Source organism: Daphnia magna, linkage group LG9 (genome assembly GCF_020631705.1).
Source record: "Daphnia magna isolate NIES linkage group LG9, ASM2063170v1.1, whole genome shotgun sequence".
Lineage (NCBI taxonomy): Eukaryota > Metazoa > Arthropoda > Branchiopoda > Diplostraca > Daphniidae > Daphnia > Daphnia magna.
In genome coordinates this window covers 7,593,192-7,614,068 of record NC_059190.1, presented here as the reverse complement: position 1 = coordinate 7,614,068, position 20,877 = coordinate 7,593,192, and the positions used below count along the sequence as shown (strand labels likewise).

General features: G+C 40.6%; 3 protein-coding genes and 1 long non-coding RNA gene across 4 annotated transcripts; 2 read left to right on the top strand and 2 right to left on the bottom strand.

Moving 5' to 3' along the window:
• Window positions 1-547: 547 nt before the first annotated feature.
• LOC116923393 (structural maintenance of chromosomes protein 6) lies at window positions 548-6,071 on the top strand. The gene is given in 22 exon segments (XM_045179329.1): window positions 548-780; window positions 985-1,093; window positions 1,152-1,247; window positions 1,312-1,473; window positions 1,570-1,802; window positions 1,906-2,097; window positions 2,237-2,332; window positions 2,393-2,464; window positions 2,531-2,625; window positions 2,697-2,719; window positions 2,722-2,895; window positions 2,959-3,096; window positions 3,176-3,360; window positions 3,510-3,838; window positions 3,925-4,144; window positions 4,220-4,390; window positions 4,453-4,640; window positions 4,706-4,871; window positions 4,929-5,042; window positions 5,152-5,382; window positions 5,486-5,625; window positions 5,691-6,071. Coding segments are annotated over 22 exon segments (3,249 nt in total). The 5' UTR covers window positions 548-705; the 3' UTR covers window positions 5,731-6,071.
• On the bottom strand, window positions 5,726-6,941 carry LOC116923396. Its single transcript, XR_004394510.2, has 2 exons — window positions 6,676-6,941; window positions 5,726-6,560 (listed from the first exon to the last, which is right to left on the bottom strand). It is a non-coding gene; the product is annotated as an uncharacterized LOC116923396 (long non-coding RNA).
• On the top strand, window positions 6,336-13,537 carry LOC123476004. Its single transcript, XM_045179328.1, is given in 9 exon segments — window positions 6,336-6,525; window positions 7,600-7,753; window positions 7,831-8,882; window positions 8,885-9,895; window positions 9,970-10,315; window positions 10,317-11,520; window positions 11,522-12,460; window positions 12,537-13,046; window positions 13,130-13,537. Coding segments are annotated over 9 exon segments (5,424 nt in total). The 5' UTR covers window positions 6,336-6,497; the 3' UTR covers window positions 13,310-13,537.
• On the bottom strand, window positions 13,473-16,082 carry LOC116923395 (phosphatidylserine lipase ABHD16A). The gene is given in 11 exon segments (XM_032929846.2): window positions 13,473-13,734; window positions 13,805-13,824; window positions 13,827-14,083; window positions 14,144-14,369; window positions 14,455-14,578; window positions 14,649-14,790; window positions 14,853-14,970; window positions 15,035-15,266; window positions 15,331-15,570; window positions 15,800-15,856; window positions 15,921-16,082. Coding segments are annotated over 11 exon segments (1,635 nt in total). The 5' UTR covers window positions 15,996-16,082; the 3' UTR covers window positions 13,473-13,590.
• Between the last annotated feature and the right edge of the window lie 4,795 nt (window positions 16,083-20,877).

Below are 20,877 nucleotides of genomic sequence, written 5' to 3'. Positions count from 1 at the left end.
CTTTTTTGGAGATCAAATTTTTTGTATTATATCAGCACAGAGGTATAGTACACGATTCCAAAAGATTTTGTAATAAAACTAACTACAACTTAATTAAATATATTATTTTTCATTTCCCTCCTTTAGGGCCCGAGAGGACAAATACCGCAGGTCGGAATTCAGCCTTGGCAACTCAGCATCCGATCTTGGTCTATCTCTCAACTCCATCTCGTTCAGGCCCCTGAACGAGATGGAGTTGCAAACGACACAAGAAATACAGCGATTCACGATTCACTATAAATCGTCACAAAATAAGCGAGAAAGGGTGTCTATAAAACCAATTTTTTAAGGCACCGTTCAATAAACCAATCTTTTTGACATTTTCAATACATGGTCAAGAAGTCACGAACAAAATTACACAGGAAAAAGTAAAAATTTAGCACAAATAGTCAATTTTTAAAATTAAGGTGTGTGAAGACTCTAATCAGTAGGGATAAAGGAAAATTCACCAAAAAGTCTCCTCTAAATCGTTCTCAGCGCCGCAGCGAGAGTCACGAGCATTATCCTGTCGATTCCTCTCAGCCCTACAGGGACGATCGTGGTCTTTCTAATCTTAGTCTGTGATGCTTATCAAGTGCAGAAATATATTTTTGCATTTACCTGGTGTTACATGCTCATCCTTAGCATTTTAGGCAAAGTTTTGAAGACACGAGATCTTGAAATAGAATGAAACGTGTTCAGAGTAGTCAAAATTCTGTTCCTGAAGATGAAAATAGTACTGTTGAAAGCCCCAGGAGAATGGTATTTTCTTTTTATCCTTTAATATGTTTTGTAAAAGCTAAGACAATTTTTTGCATTGAAGTTTAATTAATTTTAGCTGACAGTTTTACATGACTAAAATCATTTTGACTTAAGATATACTGAATTGTTTAGTGTCAAACTCTTTTGTAACAAGTGTCTGATGGCTTTAAAAAATTCATGTTTCAATTTTAAATTTTATTCCAGGCCAAATCTTTAAAAACTGCTGGGATTGTGACAAAAATATCATTAGAAAACTTCCTCTGTCATGATAAATTAGAAGTAAAATTCAATGAACAAATCAATTTCATTATTGGTAACAAAACTTCATATATTCATGTTCACACATTTGTTTACACACCTGAATCACAAAGGGAAAAATGGCAGTGGAAAAAGTGCTGTTCTTACAGGAATAGTTGTAGCCCTTGGAGAAAGGGCCTCAGCCACATGTCGAGGCATGAGTATCAAAGGTATTATTATGTCTATGCAGTTAATCAGATCAAATACTTAAAGAAAAAATTATTGTGCCTTAAGATTTTGTGAAAACTGGAAAATCTAAAGCTGTAGTATCAGTAACCCTTTTGAACAAGGGCCAAGGATCCTATAAGCGAGACATTTTTGGAGACACAATCACAATTGAAAGGACAATAAATGCTTCCACAGGATCTGGGGGATATAAAATGATCAATCACCTAGGTAAAAATTCCATTTAAATATATAACTAATATAGAACATCGGATAGCCGTAGCATATTGGTTGGAATTACTTTTGCTTTGAAGGTAAAACGATAAGTACCAAAGCGTTGTGATCTGGATCGAATCCTGGCTAAAATGAACCTTCAGGTGGACAATCCTGTCTGTATTTTAAACCAAGAAACTGCAAAGAATTTCCTGCATAGCAATGATGCTAACCAGAAATATAAACTGTTCGAACGTGCGACCCAGATGGATGTAATGCGTGATGAATTTTCAATGGCAGAGAATGAGTTATCCAGAAGTAAATTTTGCATGAAAGAAAAGCTTCAGGTTTGTTCTTGTCAATTAATGAGTGATACTCATTAGTTTAAGGCCCAACTCGATCTTTTGCTGTTCCCTTTACGCTAATTAAATTTATATTGTTTCAATTTAGAGCTTAGAAATGTTGCGAGTCGATTTAAAAAAATGGCATACTAAGAAAGAGTGGTACGAGGCAATTAATGAAATTCATGATAAGAAGGCGAAATTAGAAAACGAAATATTATGGGCACAAGTTGAAGATCTAGAGAGAGAGGTCTCTGGTGCGCTGAAAAAGAAGGAGAACCAGTTGGCAGAAATCCACAGGGTACCAATTTTGCCTTGGTTTCTTTTTTAAATTTATTTTTGTCTTTGTTCACTTTTTTTTATCATTTTTTAATTTTATATATTTATTTTATTTATGTCTTTGTTTTAAGCCATAATTTGACGTTGTATGCGTTCTAAAGACAGGGGAGAAAATGCAGGAGCAAGAAGAACAGCTAGCCAAGTTGAAAGAATATCTTCGAACACGGAAAGAAGACGCCTTCGAAAAGAAAAGAGAGGTTACTTTAAATATTTGTATTTTTTATTAAGTATTCCTTTAACTATCTATTTAAACACAGCTGCAAATCGCTCGAACCGAATGCGCCGAAGTTGAAAAACAATCGCAGGAAATGATTAGCCGCCAAAGAGAGGTATAATTTTTTGAATGTCCGAATTTTCTCGATTCCTTTTAATTGGTTGTCCTTACAAACTTACAGTTTCAGTGTGAACTCCGTCAGCTGGCCGTTGATAAACAACGACTTACAAACGATAAGCAAGCGCTAATCAAGGAAATTGACAAATTAAAAAAAGCGTAAGGGTTCCCGATAAAGAATAATTTTTATTTTACGCCCAATTTCCTTTAAATGTGCATTCCTATTGCAGACACGGAGACAGCGAATATGCTAAAAAAAAGAGAGACGAGAGAATGAGTTGCTAAAATTAAAAGAAAGAGAAGAAACTTTGAATTCGTCGCGGAAAGTTTCTGAACATTTGGTCGAACAGCTCAAAGGCGCGTTGATCCAACTGAAAAGTGAGGCATTAGCTTCCCGAAATGAACTTTCACGCATTCAAAAAAGTTTGGGTAAATATTTAATAAAAGTTCGGGAGAAGTAACTTTTACTCTTAAACTACGATTGAACTGAAGATACGAACATTAAAATGCTGGCGGAGCTAAAAAAATCTGATTCAAATGCATATGCTGTGTTTGGCGAATGGATCCCTAAATTGCTCCAAAAAATTGAGAGAACTTCGTTCAGGGGAGCTAAGCCTAGAGGTCCAATCGGTATATCATCACCCCCTTATATCATCACTCTCATTAGCTGTTAAGGTTATAAAGTAATTTTCATACACATACATTTAAGGTGCTTACATAAAACTTCGAGATAAATCATGGGCGCCCGTGGTTGAGACGTTTTTGGGACACAGACTTTCATGCTTTATTTGCTCTAATGATGAAGATGCAAAATTACTCAACAGACTGATTGACGAAGAGACTCCGCGAAATAGACCGAAACCAAACATTATAACATCTTCCACTAGTGGTCGGGTATGTAAATTTTATTTCATTTTTTTTTTTTTTTTATTTATTTACTTTTTGTTTAATTATTATTATTTTATTTAACTGTTTTCGTCAGTTCTCATTTTTACTACGATACCTATATCATTGGTTTTTTTTTTTTTTGTTAAATATCAAAGTTGCATGACGTTAGCAATTACAAAGTTCGATGCAGTCCGGAATTACGAAGCAAAGACATCCATTGCTTAATGGACATGTTAATTATTGATGATCCAGACATTGCTAACATACTCATCGACTTGAACGGTATTGAGCAAGTTCTTCTCATTTGTGAAGATCGAGATGCGCGCTATTTGTTGGCCGATATCAATCGAGTACCCCCGAATTGTAAAAGTGCCATTACGAAAGGAGGTAATACTTATCATCCTGACCCAAATTATCGTTCTTATTGCGGCAAGGTAAAGAGTTCTGCACAATTATTACAGACTTCAGTGGAAGACGCCATTCGGTAAGAAATTCTCAACTAATTTTATTGATGTTGCTCATGTTTTTATATTATTTATTTATTTTATTTTATATTTTTCGATTGAAAAGAAATGCTGATGAAGAAATTAGCAACTTACATCGCGAACAAGACAGAATTCGTCAAAACCTAAGTAACTCCAGCATGCAAATTCAGAACAACGAAGGGCAATTAAAACAGGAAGAGGCTAAACTCGCCTCAACACGAAGAGAGATAACGTTAATCCGTGATAAAACACGGGTACTGGAGAACGACAACGACGTCGCGGAGCCGACCGATGTCCTTGCTCTGGTACGTTTGTTTTTGTGCTTGTAGAATACATCAAGTTATATAGTTTGTTATATAAAAGCCACCTTGAACTAATAGGAAGAGGATTTAGTCGATGTCCAAGCTAAGTTAGACAGAATTGACGGTGACTTGGAAAGTAAGACTGCTAACCTCGAGGAACTGAAGCGCGAATTGCATAAAGTGCGCCAGACAATTACACAGCACCAGACTATCATTTCCTCGCTGATGGCCGAATGTGGACCGTTGCAGGTTTTTTCCATTAATAATCAGTTTGATTTTCGTGAAGCACAGAAATTTGCATGTTAAACTAGGACGTATTTAGAGACAACGAAAGTAAGCAAAGAAACATCAAGGAAAAAGCCGAAATGTTTGCGGCTTCATTAAAGAGCATGCAATCCAAGTTTAATGATTTTGAATCGGATTACGAAGCCGCTAAGTCAAAAGCGGAACTTGAAGCAGAAAACGCCGCACAGGTTTGCGCTCGTGTTCCAGTTACGAAGTTAGAGAAAAATTATTATTGTATATTTAGTGACCACTTAATTAGTAAAATAAAATTTTTATTAGGTCGTTGAAGAACCTTAATTCTGAATTGCGACAACTGAAAGAACAAATAGCAGCACAAGAAAAGGAATATGGATCTCGAGAATATGTTTTGAATGAGTATCGACGGCGGAAAGTAGACTACGAACGGGCATGCTCAGAGATCACATGTTCACAGGGCTCATTAAAGGTATGTGATATCAGTGGCCGTTTAAAACCTTTACACAAATGCTTTTGGTATTTATAGAAAATGAATCAAATGAGCAAGCAACGCAAGGAGTTTATCTCCAGATTCCGGAAAAGCATTGAATCTAGGACACACCATGTTTTTCAATCTCTTTTGAAAACTCGTAATTTTGAAGTAAGTCTCAGTGCTTACCTCAGTTTAGTATAAGAAAATATATACATGTAAGAAAAAGACACATTTTTTATTTAAATATTTTTTTTTTTTTTTTTCTTCTTCCTTACAGGGTGAAATCCGTTTTGATCCCATTGAGAAGACATTAACGTTAATTGTTACTCCACCTGGGCGTGAGGAGTCATTGCAACCTACTCCAAAACGTGGTCGTGGTAACGATGCCACTGATATTCGTTCCTTAAGCGGCGGAGAGCGATCGTTCGCCACGGTCTGTTTCATCTTATCATTGTGGGATGCCATCGAAAGCCCATTCAGAATCCTCGATGAGTTTGACGTTTTCATGGTAAATGGCTGTTTTGCTTTACAATGTTCATCGCCCTAATTTAAAATTTTGCTTAAGAAAGTATTGATTCTTTTCTATTTCTTTTTCCCATTTCTTTCTCCAGGATCATGTTAACCGTTCCATCAGTATGGATTTGTTGATAACCGAAGCCAGAGAAAATTCGGGTCGCCAATTCATTTTTCTCACACCACTCGGTTTGGAGAAACAACAGCTCACCAATATGGATGGCCTATCCATTTTCAAGTTTGTTAGCATTTATTTTAAATCAAACGTTTTATTTCAAGTGTTGTTTATTGCATTATTAATAGGATGGCGGATCCTAATCGTCGCGAGGAAGAGGCAATTTAATGTTCAAGCATTTATTTTATATCTCTTTTTTTGTTATCTGGATATCTTTTCATGTAAAGCAAACAGTTGCTGTGTTACGCAGATCGTACTTTTTTTTTTGTACTAATTAATTGAAATTAATGTTTTGCTAATCTTGTGTGTTAACCCCGAATTTTGCAAAAATGCCGAAGTTAAGTATAACATTTCTACAGTAGATGTCACGAACCGCCATGGGCGATTCTCGTATACGGATCAACGAAAACCAAAAAAAAAAAATTGGGTCGAACATCGCTAAACATATATCGCCCGAAGTATAGACTACGGGTATTACAGTAGGATTATAAATAAACTGGTCTCCCGGCTATTGTTTAATTCTTATTAAGTTATCTAACATCTAAAGTTGACAAGGACATCAACAGTTCTTGATATTGAAAAAACCAATCGGATGCTTCTTAGCTTTTTGCAAAATGCATATTGCGATCACTAGCATTCTGAATCAGCATATCATGGAGAACTAAAACACTTTCAAATAAGTTAAGATGCGTTTGCATTATCAAAAGGGTTATTCATAAGCTACTGGTGTAGCATACTACCCAATGTTTTGACTAGCATGTCGATTGAATTCTCTGGAGAAATGTCAGTGTGTGGCAGGTCGGCGATTACAACAGACGTTGATCTGCTCGCCTTAGACAATCGGTAGGTGCTGCTCGTGGACTAGTGGTATTGGCGAAACCAGTTCCAGCCTATTTACCTTGCAAATCTGCAATCTCGGTTTTCTGCTTCTTCGAATGAGTCTTGAACGTCCGCATAGTCGAGGTAGTATTCGGTATTTTGCTCCTCAAATGTAAAACCTTGAAAAATTTTAACACTCAGTGGTTTTGTAGTTAGATTTTAGCTGTTTTTTTTTTTGTGTGTCACACGAAGTGTTGTATTTAGAAATGCGAATTTTTTCCTAAATGTTATCACCTGGTGACGTTCGCGATACATCATGGTTGGGCGTCGTTCTCGATTCCACATCACATTTAAAAGCCAAATATTTGTTGGCGCGCCAATTTAAAAAAAAAGAACATTTAAATTTAGTTATAACTAGCTGCAGCGTACAGTACATTATCCAGACTGGTATGGATCAATCTTTTGGATAGCAGGCAACAAGTAAGAAGGGTAACTTAGCTTTAAGGGAGCTCAGCTGATGTTGCCAACTTTATTTTCGGACCGGCCCCCACACCTCTACCTTCCCAAGATGTTATTGGCTATGGCTGACAAGCAACGTCTCACGAAGTTTTTGGCAAAGAAGTCGAATGTAGATTCCACCACGTTAAAAGGCAGCAGAGTTAAAGAAAAACAACTCATGTTTACGGGCATTGAATCTATATTTAGTTGTGTGATTAGATTGGGATGAGATCAGTGCAGCAAATTTTGCTTAGCTTAAGCAGTCAGTGCACGGAAGTTGAGCTCGAAATTTATGAGAGAAATGATTTACATACATATCTAGATATACATGTATTTATAATTAATTTTTTCAAGCATGCAATTTCAACTCAGTTTCTTTGCGGCCAAAGGAAAGTGGAAGGAGTAAAAAGATGTCCACCTTGAGCCATAGATTTTCACCAGAAATAGACGTGCCGGGGCAAAGCTTAGGCGATCTTAGAATTAGTCAGTCCGTTCCCCCACACCCTGTGCATTGTCATTCTGTGTCTGAACTGCAGTCAGGCCGACAGGCCAGGCAACGTTCGCCGAATACTAAATGGGAATGTACTGATATTTATTTGACAAATCCTACGATCGGACAAGTGATGACGTTACTTTTTGCCCCACAAATATTATTTGGTGAACGGTGTTTTTTATTTCTGCAATTGTTTTCTTCTTCTTTGGTTTGATTGCTACCTGCAGCATCATCTGGAACTAGGGGTCCGCCACCTACGCCTCCACCGACCTACCTGTGGGAGGAAGTGCGACGGAGCAAATGTCGAGGAGGCTACCCTTGGACTATCCTGTATAAGCCTCCCCTTCCGGACTCTCTTGACATCGAATCACTTCTAAAAGGGTGAGTGTTTTCGAAGCGCAATCAATGATCACAAGTTGCGCAGCAAAGTTAATGTAATAGGCCGTCTTCCTATTTAGAGAGGTGTCGAACGACAGATTGGTGGATGAAGAATTCAAAGGAGATTCGGCATACGGCACTAGCAGGCGAACACAAATCCGTAATCGACTAAGAGACCGAGAGCGAAATAGGAGAGCAAGAAGCGAGCCCACCCCGAGCTTACCGAGCAGCAATTCCGTTTCCCTGTTAGAAACCATGGATCAAGCCATGGCTGTTGATTCCTCAGGGCAACAGGAAGAGCTGGAGGACTTTCCGCTACCCGATGAAGACATACCAGACTTTGTAATGGCTTACTTGCAGTCTGATAAAGGCAACTTGGACGAAGATATTCCTGATCACATTCTGGAATACATCCAGAGCCGTGCGGCTATTTTGGAAAGAAATCAACTGCAGCCGAAAGCAACCGATGACATTTTTTACACGCAAGATGAATTGCGGATAATTGACGAGGCACGGAAAAGACTTGAAGAACAAGGAGAGTTGGACGTTGACCCTTCGGCAACCATTGACGACGACATGAATGCCTTTGACCATTTTTTCCAACGTACGACAGGGGCACAGGATGCATTAGCACCTTCTCAAGAAAGGTCAAATGAAACGGATTATCAAGAGGCTAGAGCACCCAATTCAGCGGTGCCTGAATCGGAGAACAAGAAAACCAAGAAGGGCGGAAAATTCAACTTCTCAAATATAGGTATGCCGAATAAACCTCATTTAAACATAAAGTTGCCTAAGTTTGGACCCGGCAGGAAGAAAGTCAAGGGAACTAACGATGTGGACTTAGAAGATCAGGAGCCTGAAGCCACATCGGCAGAACCAAATAAAAAATGCAAACCTCGGCGACCACATAGTTCCAGCCCAATGAGGCAAAAGATTAACCAACAATTGGAAAGCTGGAACAACAGTCTTAAAAAATTCAAAGCATCAAGAAGTGGTCGTAACAACGCCGATGGGCAAATCAAAAGTTTTGTCGCTCTCCTACCGGGACGTTCGTTAAAACACAATAAATCAAAACAGCCGGAGAATCAATACGAGGAGGTTGGACCGCCACGCTCGGATCCAGCTGCACCAAAACCACTGACGGTGATGATCCTGTCCCACCTACTGCACAAGTAAATGTCGGTTTGAAGGCCACCGTCGATAGTGCTGAAGAATTAGCAAGGCTTTCGCCCTCTCAAGAGAATAACGAGGCCGAAGAAACCATGGATGATATCGAAAACCTACCGGAATCAGAAGAAGCCGATTTGACGAGGGATGGTATCATCGTGGACAGAGAGGTAGTGGACGTCATCGTGACCCGTGGAGAATTCGTTGATATAGACATCGACGAAGATTTTGAAGATGACGATGAAGGCGTGGATGGTCAAACGGAAATCGAGCAGGTCGCGCAAGACGATAAAAATGTAGCTGCAGAGCCCACAGGTTTTGCTGCACGTAGTAGGAAAGCTTTTGAGCTGACAAAGTCAAAGATTCAAACAAGCTTGTCTAAAGAACAACTGCAGGCCACTCGGAATAAGCTGCAATCAACTCTTTCAAAGCAGAACCTCCAAGCGACTCGCCAAAAAGTGCAATCAAGCTTATCGAAGCGCAACCTGCAAGCCACTCGCGAAAAACTGCAATCTACTCTTTCAAAGGAGAATTTCCAAGCGACTCGCGACAAACTTCAAACCTCACTCAATAGTACACTGAAGAGGAAAAAGAACAAGAACGTGGAGTCAACAGCTCAACCGATCCCTCAAGATAACATTTTCCCCACCTTTCCGCAGGAAGCCGAGAGAGATTACGAAACCTCGACACCTGTTGAAAGGAAAACGAAGGATTCAGTACGACGTAAAAGCATGCCCGATGAAGAATCCGTTACAAACGACAATCCTCCGATTGTTAAACAGAGAACTAAGAAAACTGTTCAGCTAGTTGAAAAGTCTGCCGTTCAGTCTAGTCAAGCCAACGAGTGCGAAAACATTGAAGAGGAGACAGAAGAAGATCTGGAAGAAGAGCTGGAGCCCAAACTAGAGTTCTCATTGCATGGCTCGGATAGGCCGCAACCATCTTCCGTAAGCCAGTCAACAGAAACGCTTCCTGAGGGTGAATTGCTGCTCATTATCTCTGCGAAATTTCTTATGTTTGTGTGTTTTAACGGCCGTTTTTACTCATGGCAGATGATGCGGAATCGGACAAAGAGAACGTGGTGGTTCGTCCAAAACGGCAACGCTATCGCAATCGTCGTCATGGGTTCCATGAAGAATTCGAACGCCCAAAAAGCGCTCACGTCGAGTCTAATACTAGGTCTTCCTGGGTAGAAAAAACGAATGCCTATCCTACCATTAGCCAAGAGATGCTATCGGCCTTTTGCGCTCCTGTCAACTCTTTGGAAGCTGTCGACAGTAGCTGGGGCTCCGGTCGCAAGCCGGACCGGCCTGCTCGATCACGGTCTAGGAAGGAACTTGACGTGGCATCGGATGACCACGTGTACTCGAATCTGCCTCCTCGGCGTAGTAAACGCGGTCAAAAAAACTTGCCTCGAGTCTTCGAACGAGGACAATTATGTGAAAACGTGGCCACGCAAGGCGTTGTCAACTGACCGACCTGTCGTCCCGAAACGTGGCAAATCGAAATTAACCAAAAAGCCACTTTTCCCAGTGTGCAGCAACTATCAGACGTGGCCAAGGCGCATGATGGTACACAGTCCTCCCACGGCTCCTAAACGTACTCGTTCCAGGAAGCAAATAAACTGTGAAGACGTTTCTTGCATTCGAGATTTAGAAGAACAAATCGAACAGTCTACTCATCACATCCTCATTGACGCTGACACACTCTTTGGAGCCGAATCGCGTTTCATCGACGAAGAAGGGACCGAAACGGAACGATCGGAAGCTGTCAACGAGCAGCAACCATTAACCTCCGATGATTGCAAATTAAAGTCTGAAATCCCAAGCGAATCGCAATTAAATAATACACAAGCAAAAATTCTTAGCAGCAACAAGAGCCCAAAACCATCGGCTCCAAACAGGCGCAAGAATAATCAAACTGGCTCGCTGCGCAAAGCAAAACACGCCGTCGTAGTCAGTAACTACGGAGAAACTACATGGCCGAGAATGTCACGAACGTCACAGCCATCAGCTCCACGACGCAGGAAGGAAAGTGTCAAGAAATCAGGCAAAGCGGAAACTACGCTTCATCTAGATCTTGAGGAAACATCAACAAAATTACCCGCCGTTCCGGCGTCAACGCCGTCAGAAGACCACGACACCAAAGAACACGGAGACGTGGAGAGCGCTTCATCTGTTCAAGCAGATCTAGATCAAATACTGGAAATATTAGCGACCACTTTCCCTCAGGAAGCCAATCCAAAGGAAGAGAACAGCGACAATGTTAAAACGGATAAACTAATTGGAGAACCGACGACCGATGCCGTCCATCTTAACGACTCTGATGACGTGCTTGATGAGAATCCGTATGCGGAAATTAAACAGTTCCAAAAGAGGACTCCTCCGCCACGACCCCCTCCACCCATATACGCGCCCACTAGCGCTTCCTCGTACTCTTACATTTACACGGTTCCACGTCGAAAGAAAGCAATCAGTACCAGCGTTTCCCCAGAAAGACCACCTCGGACATACTGCACTATTCGGCCACATCGACCTCCAAGAAAACAAAGACCACGCACTCCAAACGAGCTCGCTTTCCAATCAGCAGATCACTCTCAATCGAACCCTCGTTAGGAGACACTCGTTTTCTGGAGTGGATGAAGCTAAAGACGAAAGGAATCTGCAGTCGGCTCCGGTCGTCGAACGGATGCGAGCGCGACCCTTGCCAGCCCCTCCAAGAATGAAGCGACACCGAAGTCGTAGTCCTCCACACAAGCCACCTCGAAGTCGTACATCGTCTTTGAAACGCCCTAGTTCACACCAAACAACAGCTCCTTGCGCACCAAACGAGGAGACTGCGCCTTTGGAAAGAGAAACCGTCCAGCCAGTCAGCAGCGTCGATGAATATGAGCCGATTGAAAATCCTGATCAAGTAGAGGAAATATCAATTGGTATCCAAACCGATCCACTACCCGAGTACGAAGAATCCGTTGCTATGGCTGAACCAAACGGAGCACAGCTTGATGCGACACTCTCATTCTCTGAAATAAACAATAACCGATACGACCATCACGAAGAAGTACACGCACCAGCTAATGATAGGCTCGTCCATAGACAAGATGTAACCGTCACCTCACCCATTGGCGTACAACCGACACCAACGGAGCATGACGAAGCCCCATGTCCGCAGATCATCTGGTCTGCCGCAACCTCGCCCGATCCTGATCCGGTTACGCTTCTCGTCTCCGAACCTGTCCTACCTGAAGAATTCATTCCTGAATCAAAGACGGACTCCCACCAACAAGGAGACTGGGTTCCTCAGAACATAGACTCCATGAATAACACAAGCAGGAAGACTTCGGTTCATGAGAGAGAAGACGAAATGGATTCTTTCTCACAAGTCCCCCCATATTTTCATCGTTCACTTGCTCCGTTGCCACCCATACACATCGATTTCCCCACACGACTGCAATTGGCAGACCTCGATGTTGAACGCTTGAACGTACGGGAAGTCATGGCAGACCGCCTCGTCGTTTCCTCTGTTGACACAAATTCGTTACAGGTGATCTTTAGCAGTGTGACACGCGGCAGAAGTCATTCAACGTAGATATCTTACTTCTGCTTAACGTTAATTTTAGGTGTGTCAGATGACAACATCTAACGCTACAGGTCAGCTGATGTTCAATATTGGACCTGGAGTAACAATCCCATTTCTGGGAAATTTGAGAGAGGTAGAGCCCGTTTCAGCTGACAGGCAGATGTCGCAACCTCCAACATCGGTGATTCTTCCCGCTGAAGTTCCATCGACTCCAGAGACACACGTAACCACAGAACGAGAAGAAAAAGAGCCAACCATCCGATCATCACCCGTAGAGCTGGAGACACGGCCTTCAGCAGACATGATTTTACCTGAACTGCCTATTGCAGAAACCGCTGCACCTAACTCCAGTAACCCAAGGATTGCAGTGGCTTCTTCGATAGCGGAGCTGGACACTGCTAACCGTACGCTCAGACAGACTGAAAACATGGCAGATGCTTCGTTCAGTAATTTGGCCTTGCAACTTGTTAATGTATCGGCCAGGAACTTAGCAAGTGGTGTATGCATTGCTGCGACTGAAACCTACTCAATGGCACAAAGAGTAGCTGAGGTAACTAATTAGCATTTTGGAATTTGGAACTTGGTTTTACATACCATTTTGTTATTAAACTTAATTTTTTGGTGACATTATAGATAGGACTTCAGCAGTTCAATGATCACCTTCAACGCCGAGGAATTCAATTCGATGATAAGGAAAGAGAGGACTTGAAAGCTATTTTACTGATGTTACTGATTGTTGTCTGCGCTATTTTCCTGCTTGGAATGGGAAAACAAAGGATAAGTAATCACTGGGATTTCTATTTCCCCAACTAAACGTTTTTATTTGCTTTCGCTTCTCTGGTAATGACAACTCGTGCCTTACCGAACGTGCGGGCAATTCAGTCAATCTGGTGCAACCAAGAATACTGGCCCTTGCAATATATTAAATCTATCTTATACGCAACATTAGATTTGAAATACTGTGTGAATCTGAGTGTTGGTTTTCATTCTAGGAAGTGTGTATCAATAATAAGCTTATGAATACAAATGTCAAAAGGCCAAGCGGTAACCGGACAGCGACCGTACACAAATCCTACTCCTATTTTAGGCCAGCTTTACAAATTACTGGCTGAAATTTCCGCAAAATCCGAGATTTCCACAGAATCAGCTTCGTATCCAATTTCCTGAGGTAATCGGAACATTTCAGCGGGCAGTGGAGTACAGTGAGTACTATCAAAATCTAGCATGTGTCGGCTGGCCTATATGTGACAAAAAACAAAAGGAAAATTAGAGAACTGGAATGTCTGTTTTGTTTTCAATTATGCTAACCAAAAATGAAGCCATCTGCATTTTCTTTTTTCACTCCAGCTCTGACCGACACGCATTGGGAACGAATTCCTGTTTTCAATGGCATATTGCTTTAACTGTTTTATGCATGGATCATGGGAGACTTCCAGGTTTCTAATCATTTCTTCACGTTCTGCCGTGTCAGTGTTCAGAAATGCTCGTAAAGTAGGAATTGTAGTGTGATCGACGATATGCGGGAAGCGGAATTTCAGGAGTTTAATCAGGAGATCGTTACCCCTATTCGATGACAACGTTCCAGGCCTAAATTTGAACGATACAAAATATGATACCTTACTAATTGTAAATCTAATCCAAGCTTACTCCAGGGCAATGACCTCATCCCGTGTACGACGGAAGATGACAATTGGACCACTGTATTTAATAAGCTGGTCCGCAACATTAAGATTTAGGTTGTGTTTTACAGTTGTCGCCACAATTGATTTCCACGAAGACGGCATTACGTTTGCTGCCAACGGAAGAACATGATCGAAAGTGGCATCCAACATAACGCCTCTTATGTTTGGATAATTCATAGCGGCCCATGAGGCTAATCAGTTCCAATTCGTGCAAACCAATAATATTACTAACATTTGAATAACGGCAATACGTAAGAACATGGAATTATTACAAACCAGTGAATCCACCAATACTCCAACCGTAAATTATTATATGTTCGGCCGGGAAATTTAGTTTGTTTAACGCAAACTGAACCACTATATCAATTGCGTTTTGGTCTTGTCGCGGGAAAGGAGTTCCCTAAAAGAATTGGGAAGTTAGAAATCGTGGTGACTATTTCATTGATTTATAGAATATATGAACGACAAACCGAACTGCCTCCGAATCCGGGGTGATTCCATCCTAGAACTGAGTATCCAGCTTCCAAAGGAGTTCCGATCATTCCTAATTCGTAAAATCCAGCATTTCCCTCGCAACAAATAACCAATAAATGTCCATTTGAGTATTGTGACCTTCAATCGACAACTTTAATGTAGCATCTTGAAAATGAACAGCACGTTTTCTTGGTACATACTTGCCCCTCCTATCAACAGCGATACAATCGATGGAATTTTCATCGTGGCTCATCAGCTTATACCTTTCTCCTTGAAGCTCTTCGATTAAACGAGATCTACCCTCAACCAAGTGAGGATCTAAAAGCAAACAGAGAAAATAAAAATTACGTATAACACAAATTTGAAAAGATGTTTATTGTACCAATAAAATGTTGGATTATTGTTCCTGGATAGAGGAGTCGTATACCAATAGTATGAGCAAACATGTATCCAAGGATTCTGCAAGGTAGTACCCTAGCAATTTCAGTAATCGATCTATTGTTGCGCTCTTCATCAATAAATATCCTTGGTTTATCAGAGTCTTTCTGTATTTCTTTAGCATCATAATCTACTGGCCATGCTGAAAACTCAAAATCATACTGTGATAAGGGTTTCTGGATGAGACAAATTGTTAGATAAAAGTAATATGAAATTCTGGTGATAACTTATTATACCAACCTTTGTAATTGAGTTATAATTAACTCTTGCCACTTCCAGATGGTTAATAAATTTGATATAATGTGGATTAGAGAGTCTTCCAAATGCTCTGGCTACCAGTGAGCTAGCACACAAAAACGAACAGATGGCTGTGAATCGCATTAAAGATTGCAATCCATCATAGCCAAAGTAGTTTTTTTTATGTAAAACCCAAATTACAAATGGAGATGTATAAAATCCAAGTTGAAGTGACCAGTTAATCTGAAAAAAATAATGTTTAATGTAACTGATTTGGAATCTAAAACTTTACTGATATTTCATACAATTTAGAAGAACAGATAATGGAAAAAATTTTTTTTTTGCTACTTGCAAACTTTATCCTTACCACACATTTGTTATGCCAATACCCACAAACAATGGTTTCACCCTTCAAGCTCTAAGTCCTAATATAATATTTCGAGCTATAAGTTATATACATTGTTGGACATACCAATTTTAAAAATCCATCACCAAACTTTTCGGCTCCCGATGGTACGTAACTGATGGCCTAATACCAATAGATTAATTACAACCAGATAACTGCTTACGAAAATATAAACATGTAGGCCTACATTTCTTTCTGACGAAGCATAAATTTTTATCAACCGCGGACCAAGCAGGCATTTAATAAAAGAAACTGCCGCCATTATTTCAGGATTTACACTGGCTGACTAAAGGACTTGCTGTCAACAGTCAACAGTCAACAGTCAGCTGTTTATTTAAAAGGAGCAACATAGCATTTTGCCCCGCGCTGATTGGGTCGATGATCAACCCATGCTGGTGGCTGCTTGTGGATTGTTTTAATTTTTTTATCCGGGTTTTTCGGTGCACGGTTCACCGTTTTTTAAAGCCTGATTAGGATCGAACCCAAAAAATTTACAAACTTTGATCACCAACCTCAATCATTTTGTTTTTGTGTGCCAGAAAATGCGGACGCGGACCCGGTAAACGGCGGACTTTCAGTTGACTTGCGGTCAGGGCTCGGCCCCGCGTCGATCGGGTAGCTTTTTGGCTGATCGGCTAGGTCATTTCGGTTTTCAGTGCGGTTCTATCGGGTTTGGGGGCCTTTTTCCTGTCCATGGGCATTTGGGTCGACTTCCGGGTAAAACTGGTGCAAGAGAAAGAAGCTAATCGGTTCCAAAACCCGGTTTATTACCCCGATTACACTGCTTTCTGACCCGGTTACCCTACTTTTGCCCCGATTCTTACCCAGAAATTTTATTTAAGCTTAAAATTCGGGTAATTCATCGTATTTTTCATGGTTTTGTAATTTCGCGTCACGCATCCGCCATTTTTTCAAGATGGCGCTGGGTCTATCGGTTTCACAGGGTATTTTGAACCGAACTGAACTGCTTGAAAACTACGTAACCGGGTCGCAACCGATCAGCATTTTTTCGGGTAGGTCGGTGCGGTTTTTGGGGGTTCAGGTAATCGGGGCCGAGCCCTGCTTGCGGCCAATCAAATTTCTGGGTAGGAACAAAGGACAAAATCTTGCAATGAGGTCAAAAAGCGGTGTAATCAGGGTGTGTAACCGGGTTTTGAAACTGGTTCGGACCCGGAGGCCGACTTAAATGCCGATACGCAGTGAAAACGGCGCACTGAAACCTGAAAGAACCACTCCAAAACCCAAAATGACCTAACCGATCAGTCAAAAAGCTACCCGATTGACGTGGGGCCGAGTCCTAATCTAGGCGCTTTTTAAATATTATTAGATTCGTTCGACAGAATCGGTTGAATTTTTTGACGTAAACTGTTTGCTGGTTCTGTATGTGGAAAATGGTCAAGCCAGTGAAGGTAAACTTGACCTGGGCAAGCTGTGTTCTGTAGGAGAGGCATGATGACGCCAGTTTTATTGTACAAACGAGAAACTATAGGCGCATTTTTGCGCTACAGCTGTTTTTCAGCTGAAGTGAATAAAATTCACGCAAAAATGGATTTTACTTAATTAACTTTAGATGAAACACAATTCATCTCGAATTCACCTGAAATTTATTTGTTTATTTCGTCTGCTTTTTGTACAACGTTGCAACAAATGGAAGACGAGGAGCCAAAACCTAGAAGGGTGTACAGTGAATTGAGGAGCTGAATGGAGGTCCGGACCTCTATTCAGCCGAAGTGAAAAAAACAGGTGGGAGAGATGAATTGAAAAATTCAGCTGAAGAGAATTTAAAATACAAATTCACGCAAAAATGGAATTTTTTTAAGTACTATAATTCACTTTAGTTGAATTTTTGCGCAAAAATGGGTCTTATTTCGCATGCTCTGTCTTACAACTAATTCATACATATAGTCGGCAGATGGTGATTGATGAAATGTAACGTTTTATTCTTTATTTCCATGAACACAAAATTAACCCAGAGTAAAAATGCTTTGTGCTGTATTTAATGCACAATAACTATCGTTGTAAAACTGTTACATTGACGCGTGTGTAAAGCTTGGCTCCCTGAGTGAGAGTCGAGCCATGGTCTACCCATGGTCTAACATTGGAGGTCCCCGAACTGTCGTCTGCTAGCTGTTTCGTCTGCTATTTCCGCGGACAAATTTTGGGGCACTCGCTAGGGGCGCTGACTACCCGGATCAGTCCAACTCCATCTCGTTCAGGGGCCTGAACGCTGTCAGGCAAAACATGACGACAACTCCTGGTAGGGTTCAGGTCCCTGGTCTCAATTTGCAGCAAGAGATAGGCAGCTCAATTCACTATACTAGCGCAACTTGCCTTACGCATTCAGTTGCAACTCCATCTCGTTCAGGGACCTGAACCCTGCCAGGCAAAAACACAAAACCCCGAGCCGTTATTTTCTTGTTTTGTGTTTGTTATTATTTATGTTTATTGTTTGTATTTCTTTCTGTTTCCTTTCCGTAATACAATGCCTTTTTACTTTATAATTTTTTTCATTTATTAGAATATTACTTAATTGAGCAACGGTATAATTTCATTAAAATTACTGTAATAATTGTGAATTTCCACTCATGGGCATTCGGGTAGTGGAACCGGTTCCAAAACCCGATATCATTACTGTGTACCCTATTTGACTTATTTTGTGCAATACATTATAGTTTTATTAATTTTCCTTCACTTGCCAACCCTTTTTAAAGTTAAGGCTGGGCCATATCTTTTAAAGGGGGTATTTTGAACGAAAGAAAACCGCTTGAAAAGCACCTACCCGAGTAATGACCCATCAGCTATTTTTCAGGTAGGCAGGACTGTGCGGTTTAACGTGTCTCGGGTAATCCCTTCTATACCAGTACAAAAAATTTAAATAGCTTCATAGGTAAAAATATTAGGTCTAAATAAACAAATTTTACAGAAATGGACAGCCGATGATGGGGGCTATCCACTTACGTTTAATTTTTGCTTAACAAATATCTAACCGAGTAGTAAACCGATTGGGTATTTTTGTCGGTGTGGTTTGACGGATCGTGAAACTAAATGAATTATAATCGGTAAACTATAAGCTCTATATTTGAAAAAAAATTGCAGGAATGGATAGCTCTTGATAAGATCAGACCATTTGTTCAAAATTATTACATTAAAAAATTTTACTAATGTAGTAAACCGGTTTAAAATTTTTTGTTAAGGTCGGTGCAGTTTCACAGGTATCGGGAATCCCCCAAATCCCTGATTTATGCAATGCAAATTAGCATGGAAATGGTCCCTTTTAATGTTTGAATATATAGAAATCCGATATCATACGGAAACGAAACGTTTAAAAAATGTAGTGGTTAGCCAGAAATTAAAAGAAAGGCAGCATAAGCTGCGCAAACTGTCTAAGATGGTCAATTTATGTGTATTAATATTGTAAGTTATTAATATTTTAACTTACTTTTTCATTGTCGTTTCTTGGAAAGTATATTTCAGTAGCACAAAAAATTGGGAACAACTCTTTAGGAACTGAATTGTGAAATGTGTCTCTCACTATTTTCTATAGAACAACAAGTTTTTATACGGGGTTTGTGAAGGTCGAACTACAAGAAAATTAAGTTGAAACGTTTGAAGGGTAAATCAGTCTGTAAGACGTCTAAGGAAGAAATTACACAGAAAAGAGGGGCGTATAAAAAATTAATGTTACGTAAGAATAAAGGGTAGGGAAAAATAAGGAAAATAATAAAGAATAAATTGTTTTGGTTCTTTACATAGCTATCCGGTTCCAAAAGATTGCGTCTCGCATTCGATCAAGGTCAAATTTGGAACGGAATAGAAAGTGAGCCAAAACAAAACAAAGAAAACAACATTCACTAATTCAACAGAACAGCTGCTTCTCGATGCGCTTGTCTTAGTGCGTCCCGGTGGAATTTATTCCGTGGAGGCTCTACTTGTAGAAAAGGGGCTGATGGGGCAAAAATTCCGGGGCGGGTTGTTGAATAGAGGCGGGTAAGTTTACAATAGTAATGGGTGGGGATGGATTTGAGGGGTTTAATAATGTGGGGTGGCCTACTTCTACATCATTATCAGATGTTTTGGTGAAGCAAGTGAAAGGGTTACAAGTACTTAGAAAAGAACAACAAGGTATGTATCTTGCAATAAGGGAACCTACTCCACAAAAATGAAAGAAAATGAATCCGATAAATCCCATCCCTAGAAGACTACAAATGCTACTTGACCAACTAAGAATCTTAGACGACAGGGAAACGTTCTTTTCTTTTTGGAGTGAGGAAAGAAGAGTGCTCATGTGAAAAGGATTTCCAAGGTCGATGCTATGTTTTTCTTAAGCAGCAGCAATTATCTCGGCGATTGCAGCTGCAGTGCTCATCGGGTGGGGGGTTGGCGCGGGGTGTAAACTTAGTGCGAGTAGCTTATCAATTTCATACGGCAAAGTGTTGATCAAACTATGTCCTTGGATTATTACACCGGGGACGATTGGATGCCAAGAACTGTTTTAGAAATGTGCTCGGCCGCTAATGTTGACGAAATTTTAGTGCCAGTAACAGGGGGTGTAAGGCGTCAGTTCCCATCCTTCAGTGTCTAAAGTGTAGTCGCCGAGTTTGGGTTGAGGACCACAGCTTGTGATTTCAGTGGTGATCGTTGAATTTTTCGGGGAGCATTGATAGACGCTGATCGATTCACCAGTGGCTATCAATTTGCTTCATGTGGGTAAATTAAGGTAACTGGCAGCAAGCCATCCACTGTGTTGTGCGGTGGCGATAGCAGTTTTGTTTGCCAGCACCCGATTTTCACATTGTAGAGCTCGAATTTCTCGAGCCACTCCATTTATTCCATTGGTAGTTCGGTCTCGTGCGTATTGAGAATGAGCCGCTCCGCTGATTTCAGCCCGGATAATGTCAGCAATTTTTTCGATGTCATCTTCCAGTGGTTTACTCAGATGAGCATTGGTATCAGTTAAAGAATGTAAACGTAAAATAACTTTGTCCATTCCGATTACTTGTTTGTAACTTTTTTCTGATGAATTAATTACAATATTTCTTGTTAGTTGTATTGTAAACAAAGTCAAGTTGTTGTTCGACGTCACGAATTCTTTCTATTTCACTATTGTTAGTCAGGTAACGTTGAGCGATACCTGTTTCCACAAG